The 8610-nt window shown below is 44.7% G+C and overlaps 1 protein-coding gene across 4 annotated transcripts in view; it reads right to left on the reverse strand.

Annotated features, from left to right (window-relative positions):
• The window catches only part of LOC146695012 (echinoderm microtubule-associated protein-like 6), a 71285-nt gene extending 65827 nt beyond the window's left edge, over nt 1-5458 (reverse strand). For 2 of the 4 annotated variants that reach the window (XM_085476927.1, XM_085476924.1), the window contains exon 1: nt 4231-5458. In XM_085476927.1, coding sequence (XP_085333053.1) covers nt 4231-4427 — 197 coding nt within the window. In that variant the 5' untranslated portion in view covers nt 4428-5458. The remainder of the gene's footprint in view (nt 1-4230) is intronic. The other 2 variants (XM_085476926.1, XM_085476925.1) reach the window with 1 other exon arrangement.
• Nucleotides 5459-8610: the final 3152 nt, after the last annotated feature.

The raw sequence follows: 8610 nt of genomic DNA on the forward strand, positions 1-8610 counted from the left end.
TATTTGTGACGTACATTTCAGTATTTTTCAGCTTTCTTTACTATCCGGTTGTTCAGTCTGACGTCACTAGCCGTGTCTGGGCCTAAACTCCGCTGCAGGTCCATATATCAAACGATCACTGTGGCATTACTGAGAGTTAAAAACTGTCTAAAGTCTTTCATCTTTAATAAAATGATCAGCGTTCTGCTCTACCAGGTGTAACAATTGAGTTTAACATCCAGGCATCCATGAAAACGGAATTTATGACATTTAACGGAGTTAGAAGTTAGCAGGGAGTTAGCTCGCTAGCTTCTATCTAAATACAACATAGCATGTCCTGACTGCGGGGTTTTGGAAACAAATTAAAACGTACAGCTCTGTTATCACTTCCAACATAAATGAAGACAGAAAACTAAACAGCAGTGACGTTTGTAGGGTTACTGAAGTTGGGCTAGCTGGTATATAATGATGTGCTGCGTGACCGCTAGCGACACAGCTACGTTAGCATAATATAAACAAGCTAACTTTTTTTTTCCACTCGATAAAAGTTAGCGTGAGTGTTCTCGGTGGTCAGGAACAAATGTAATCGCATGGCAGGATGCTGTAAAAGGACCAAACTTCAGCCAGGAGAACAACTGAGATAATCCATCCACAATACGAGGTTAGTCATTCATATACTGCTGCATGGGCTGGGCTGTAGTTACATCCTAAGGTTTTAAAAACTGAGCTTAAATAAATGATTAGTGGTAATAAAAGCCGAGGGAGGTCAACAGTGATCACTGACTGTTTTAGGAGCTTTTTGAGATCAAATAGAAGAAAATACATAACATTAAACATGTTAACAACACAAATGCCATATTAAACGCAGACTACTTTAGACCCGGAAGTAGGATTCGTCACGTCATCACTGAACAACCGGATTCCTTCATTTGACTTTGTTCTTAATAATCTGAGGATTTTACTGATGTTCCTTTTGGTATTTTTTCAGATGTTACTAAATGTATTTATTTTAATTAACGATCTGAATTTAAACTGTGACTGACAGGTCTTAATAACTTTGGTCAGCAGAAACCTGCAGTCAGCTCTGAGGGAAAATTTGGCACAAACACAAATTTAACAACCCTGACAGAGAGACAGCATCCAGCTATTCAATTAGTCTCACACACACACACACACACACACGCTCCAGGCTGCAGCTGACTTGCCATATAAACTGTCCAAACACGCCTGCTGCTGCTGCAGTGACTCACAGGCTGTTCAGTGTTGGTGAATACACAGGTGTGTGTGTGTGTGTGTGTGTGTGTGTGTGTGTGTGTGTGTGTTGTGAATGAGCGACCTCGCTGAATCATCTCCCTCCTCCACTCGCTCCAATTTGCTCTCAGAGAAAATCCCTCTGCTGCTTCTCGCCTCAGCTCAGGGCTTTTTCAACTTTTCATTCAAAATGTCGAAAATGTTCCCAGAGATAAAACGCGACCGACCAGAAGGGCAAAATTATTCCACGAGCAGCCCCGACTCCAAAAAAGATTTCATATAAAAGTCTGTTTTATCTCAGTGGCTCCAAATCCAGGAGCAGCTTCCCACAGGAAGTTTTACTGAGACCAAATCCTGCAGGAGAAACTGGTCTGACAGGAGGGAACTAACATTCCCGATGCTGCTGGGAATTTTTCCAGTTTGAAAGAGAGACTCAAAGAGTTTATTAGTATCTTTAAAAAATAACTCAGGAATCAAATCTGTGCTTTGTCAAAATGAAGTCTGAGCCAATCGAGTGCTGCTCTTCCTTCGTGTGTGTGCTTAGTGTAAAACGTCCACGCCTGTGCTGCGATCACATCTACCTGCACAGCCAATGCATGCACACCGTCTCATGCCTCACAGGTCAGCACGCTGTGTTCGCCCCTTTAAGGCTCTGTGGACCCACTGACTGTGCCCTGTGATGTGTTCCTCCACAGCCATCACACTGTGAAAACCTCACATCCCCAACAAAGTGCCAAAATTGCCCTCAAAGCGATGCAAACTAGCTAAAAAGTCCTGATGGGGAAACAGACTCGTGTTACATAAGTGTCAGATAATCCCAGATTAAAGCTTTTAGGTGTTTGTGAGCTGGTTTCACTCTGAATTAATTAGTCCACGCACGAGCTGCCTTGAGAGTGGTTCGCAGGATTTCTCTGAACACGATGCTTTTTTGTTTTCCACAGTTGTCTGTTGCTTCATTTTTTTTTTTTTTTTTTTAAATGACATCAGAAACAGCAGTATGCGACATTACGTGATGGCAGAGCTTCAGTTCATCCTTTGTCTGATGTCTGTTGCTTCATGATGGTGTGCTAACGGCCACCAAGGGTTAAATAAATATCATAAATAAGCAGTGAGGTAAGGAGGTGTGGAAATAAAAACAGATATTTAAAGCTGTAAACTGAGGATGAAAAACTCAAATTCACACAACATTAAAGCAGCTGTGAAACGAGTGCACAACCACCACTGTGCAACAGCAACAAAAATATAAAACATTATTATGTTAACATTACTTCACCTGTCAGATGATGTTATTAAAAAACCTCCAACAGCCCAAACAGGACTCCAGTTAGCTTAGCCGAAGGCTAGCAGACAGCTTGGAGCTACAGCTGCCTGCGCCATGAATCTATCAATCAAAGAGGCCACGCCCCTAATAAGAATTATCTACAAAGACCAATCAGTTTGTCTATGTGGCTGTAAACGTTTACCGTAGGAGTCTATGGGGACTGACGCACTGCTGCAGCCCCTGCTGGACGTTAGTGGAACTGCAGGGCGTGGCTCAGAAATAAACCCATCAGACCTGAGAACAGGAACAAGTCCCTCACCTGCCCGCGAGCTGTCCTGCCCTGATAAAAATCTAAATCTAAGTTACTCCTCATCACTGAGCTCCTCGTTCATTAGGAAACCCAGCAGCAGCAGAAAAAGCTGCTTCCTGTCTCGGTGTAAACCTGCTCGTGTTTAGATTTGAACTTCTGTCAAACTGAAGGACAAACCAAACTGTGTGGGAGCGATAAAAAAAACCCACGAAGGTCCAAAAAACATCTCAAAAGAGACAAAAGCACCGAGATGAGTCACAGGACTGAGTGTAACGAATATCCTTTCTCTGCTTCTTTTTGTTTAATAACGTTGTCGTTTTTAAGAATTATAAGCTTCACCACATTTCCACCATGCAGACAAAGTTTATCTTGTGCTGCCACATGTTGCACCACCAGCAGTCAGGCTACAGCCCGACACATTTAAATGGTCTGAGGTGTTTACTGGAACTTTCACAGGCGATTAAAGTCAGCATTACTGAAGCTTATGGTAGCTCAACATCTGCACAGGATTCATGTCCCTGCCAGAGTTACAGTGGAATTACACCCCGTGACCTGCAATGCTCCTCCCACAACGTAACCACGACAACTGTTATTGGCTGCAGGAACGAGAGACCGTTTTATTTTTGGATTTCTGTGTTTTCGTTCTGCTTTATTATTACCGTTCTATTTAAAATATTAGAAAAGACGATTTTTTTTTAAAAGGCTGCCCCCTTGTGGTGAATGTTGTCATTGAATTTACCGCAGGGTTTTACGAACAGTACCTTTAATGTCATTTATGATATTTTGTAGTATCTCTTTGCTTCAGGGTTTAGCCTTACTGAATCAGACTCCACAGATAAAACAGAAAGTTTTATGTTTGCAGATCTTATCTTGGATTATCACTCTCACAATCACAATGCTCATGTTTAAAAGGCCACTAATGAGATAATGTGCAACAGACTGAAGGAACAGGAAGCCAGGAGGACCATCAGATCTTCTACTGCTTTTCCCTTTATGAAAAGCTCACACAGCAGGGACAGCGACACTTTGATTTAACTTGTTTTTTATGGCAAAATGACTCTTAAATCACACAAACTGTGAACACACACACGAAACACATATTTATAAATTCAGTGTGAATCACTGGCTCTCAGGGTGTCAGAAACATGCTTAGAGAAAGTAAAGAGAAAAAAGACGTTTCAGAACTCGCCTGAGAATCTGAAGGTTTTTAGGATTTGTGAGGATCTCAGCGAGTCAGTGAGCGACGTTGGAACATGTTCGGATTTATAATGAAAAATAACGTCCAACCGCTATTTCGGCACCATTTAATGTGACATAGCAGAGCGATCCGGGTTGTTAGGGAGGCTCATGCTGTGACTCAGAGATATTGATTCTGAGACCTGGAAGTCTCGATCGATAACCCATCACGTGACCTGTGCAGGGGGCTCACCTGATGATGTCGTCATTGTGTCCCAGGTAGAACCGCTGGCTGTGCTCTCTGGTGTTGTAAACCACTGCAACCCCGGCCACGAAGTACACCACCTCCTTCCCCGCCGTGTAGTACAGGTTATTCCGGCACTGGTGCCCCCGGTACCCGTAGACCCAGTCCAGTCTGAGCCGGCAGCCCGGGGCGCTCCGGTCCGACATATTCGCTCATCTGAGGGGCTCCGGTACCGCCCGCCCGCTCCCGCAGCTCCTCCCTCTGGATCCAGAGACCCGGTAACGGAACTGTGAGTGGGGTCACCTGCCTGAGCCGGGGTCACCGAGTTCGGCTGTCGTCTGAAGAAAAGTTCGCGCCCACAGCTTCAGGACTCGGACTTCCTTCGACTCTTCATCACGATGCACGCGCAGAAGCTGATTGGACGTCAGCTCCGAGATTTACCGTAAATGTGATGGTTCATATTCCTCCGTTCATGTGATGCCGTGACTGTAATCCTCGCGTAAAGTCTGAGTCCTCTGGTTTCAGCACCGTGAGACCTTCATCATCTCCGCGATTCCCCGGGAGCTGCTCCCGCCGAGCCTCCCCACTCAGAGCCGTTTCACTGCAGCTGGAATCACCACGCGAGAAACTTTTCCACGTTTATCACTCTCTCACTCCTTCCACCCACTCCTCAAAAACACGGAGGACGCGAACAGTCTGGAAACTTCTCCAAACCCACAAAACCAAAGTCAGCGGCTGGTGGAGGATTTAATCCCTCCGTGCTCTAATCCTCCATCCCGACCGGCCGCCTCCATCCTGCCCCCCGCGCGCTCACAGCACCTTCTCCCCGGGAGGATCGCGGCTCATTCACAAATCTGCGCGCGAGTAAAACCAGCAGTCAGGAAGTCAAACGACCCAGAGCCGCAAAATCAACGAAGAAGAAGCGACCGCGCAGCGGAGGAGAGGATGACAGCGAGTGTTTAATCCCGGCAGATGAGCCAACTCCAGCGGGCAGAGGCGGGGAGCAGCCCCGGGCTCACAGCGCAGCATCCCGGCCGGATGACGGAGAGGAAAGTCCTGACTCCCCACAGCGGGAGGAGGAGCAGAGCATCCTCCACCCGCAGGCAGACTCACGGGCGGAGCAGGCGGAGGCACAGCCGGAGCTTCTGCTTCGAGGAGCGTACTGTCGCGTGCAGCGGGGAGCCTCCTGAGCCAGGAGTCTGTGACGTTTGCTCGCTCCTTTTCCCGACGTGACGAGCACGCGCATCAGCGGACACGCGACACAGCACTGCGCCCAACTTCCGATGCTGAGCCTTCTAAAATAAAAGCATCATTAAAAGGTCCGCAGCTCAGCTGTCGGTTCCGCGGAATCAGGAAGTGACGGAGTACTTTTACTCAGACTCAACAGCATGACGTCAGAGGGTTTCACACTAATCATTTTATTAAAGATGAAAGAATTTAGACAGGTGTTCGTTTGACTTTGGGACTTGAAGCGGAGTTTGGACCTGTATTGTCCAAAGTTTTCAGCATCAAAATACCTCAAGTTAAAAGCAGGCACAGTAAAAGTACTCAGTTACTTACATGATGTTATCGTATTTATGTGTATGACACTTTGATGTTGTTGGAAATGATTTTATTTTCTCTGATATTTTATCAGCCTCTTTATCATGGATCTGCTCGTGGATTTTGGATTTCCTTACAAACAGGCCACAGAAGGTCAGGGTGGGCAACCTTACATCATCTGCTATCACCATGAACACAGGAGCACCGCAGGGCTGCGTTCTCACTCCAGCTCTCTTCACTCTATTCACACACGACTGCAAACCCATCCACTCCTCTTCTAACACCGTCGTGAAGTTTGCTGATGACACTACAATAGTGGGAAGGATGTCAGACAGCAAGTCTCACTGCAGAGAGGACGTCCAACATCTAATCAGATGGTGTGGAAACAACGAGCTGGTTCTGAACACTGCCGAAACAAAGGAGATCGATGTAGAGACAGAAGAGCCAAGAAAACAACACGACCACCCCTCCACATAAATGGTGAGGAAGCTGAGGGTGAATGACATTAAATTCCTGGGCCTACACATAACAAAAGATCTCACATGGACTATTAACACATCCCACTTAGTGAAGAAAGCACAGCAGAGAGCATCCTCTGTCACTGCATCACAGTGTGGTGCTTCAGCTGCACTGCAGAAAACCATCAAGCTCTGACCCGGACCGTCAAACTGCCCAGGGGATCATTGGAACCAAACTCCCAAATCTCGACACGGTCTATGCTAGCTGTTTACAGAAGCCAGTTAGCTGCATGATCAAGGATCCAACCCATCCAGGTCACAGACTTTTTGTACCCCTCCCATCAGGGAAGAGATACAGGCCAATCACAACCCGCACAAACAGACTAAAGAGCAGCTTTTTCCCCAAAGCTGCAGCCTGTGTCACCCGTCCCCAACACATCATAGCTAACTCTCCCTCTCTCCTTTACCCCACGTCATGTCTGCTGCTAATGTACAAAGTCATGTACTGGGCATTAATGTTTGCACTAAACTACCACACTGTAAATACTGTTGTATTTTTATTTACTGTGCTAAGTGCCTTCTTCTTACTTTATATTTTATACTTTTACTACCTTTACTTGGTTATTATGTTACTATGCTGCTTCTTGTTTTATTGCTGCTGGCCTCTGTAAGCTACCAAAAAAATTCGTTGAATAACTACAATGACAATAAAGTTCTTTAAATTTTAAGTTACGTTTATCCGGTCTTTAAGTCTGACATCATGTGTGGCTGCTCTGCCAGGTGTAACAATTAAGTTTAACATCCAGGCATCCATGAAAACAGGATTTATGAAATTTAACGGAGAACGGCGTTAGCAGGGAGTTAGCTCGCTAGTTTCCGCCTAAACATAATATACCATATAAATATATGACCTGCTATCACTTCCAACATAAATGGAGACAGAAAACTAAACAGCAGTGACGTTTGTAGGGCTACTGAAGTTGGGCTAGCTGCTATATAATGACGTGCTACGTGGTGGCTAGCTACACAGCTATGTTAGCATAACATAAACAGTGAAGCTGGAGGATAAACGCTAATTTTCTTTCCATTCCGTATAAGTTAACGTGAGGGTTCCCGATGGTTAGGGAATCGATGGATTACCTCACACCTGAGATAATCCATCCACAATATAAGGTTAGTCATTAATATACTGCTGCTCGGCTGTAGTTACATCATACGGTTTTAAAAACTGAGCTTTAAAATGAACAGTGGTAATAAAAACAGAGAGGCCGACAGTGAGCACTGATTGTTTTTAGGGGCTTGTTCAGATTAAATGGAACAAGACACAAAACATTAAAACATGTTAAAACGTTTTTCAAAATAAAAGCATGTTAAACTCTTCTGTTCGAAGAAAGCTGGATGACAGATTACATCTGTATAAGGTTACAAAAAACCCAACATAACAGGGGTCGTGTTCTAGGACAAAAATAAAGTGCAGTAGAACAAACATGAAACATAATTATGATAAGCTTTCTTCAAATACTCAAAAATTACAAAAACAGTACCAACATAATAATAGGTAATGTTCTATTAACCCAAGGCTGGTAGTTTTTATTGACGCTCTTGCCCTTTGGCACAAATTATGACTTTCTGGGTGCAGTCAGGGCGCTGGTTTGCTGCTCTCAGGATCTCTTTCCTGCGCAGATGATGTGGTTTTCTTTGCTCACATGTCTGAAGCAAGCTCAGAAAACCAGCCTGTCCTTCAGTGTTTGTTACCGTTTTTATGATAAATATTCTAATATGGTAACACTAATCAGTGGTCTAATACAATGTTTCCCAGCCTTTTGGAGCCACAGCACATATTTCAGAAAAATCACATGGCACACCACCAAACAAAAATGTCACAAAAAGCATATTGATCATTTTTCCCTGTACACCAGTTATAGCAGACTTGGCTTGTTCCCAGTATACCTTTTTGCTCTCTTCTGACCACTACTCATACAATAGATATTTATCTATTGTAGCTGCATCGTCTCACAGCATGACTATGATTCAATTTCTTCTTTGTCCTTTTCTGTTTTACTGGCAGTTGGCAACTCATTTAATTAGAGCAGGTAGTGGTACCACCCTCTAGTGGAAGAGAATGTAATTGTTCTGCCTGTTGTCGTTTAGAGTACTAATCAGGTGGAACCAGACAGTCTATGGCACAGCTGATGATGGGAAACACTGGTCTAATAACCAGAAGCCTCTGGTTCTTTCTGACTCACTCAACGTTTTATTGGTAAATCTCAAATATTGGGTTTTATTTTGAAGGTGTGGCTCTTCCTGTGGTGATGTGTGGTGCGCTTGGCGCAGCTCGGGAGAGAAACACCCCTGCTCCACTGGAGAGGACGCACGGCCGTAAAGCACT

The sequence above is a fragment of the Copadichromis virginalis genome, linkage group LG13 (genome assembly GCF_057382275.1).
Source record: "Copadichromis virginalis isolate Kocher_CV1m ecotype Utaka linkage group LG13, C_Virginalis_male_GT1.1, whole genome shotgun sequence".
NCBI lineage: Eukaryota > Metazoa > Chordata > Actinopteri > Cichliformes > Cichlidae > Copadichromis > Copadichromis virginalis.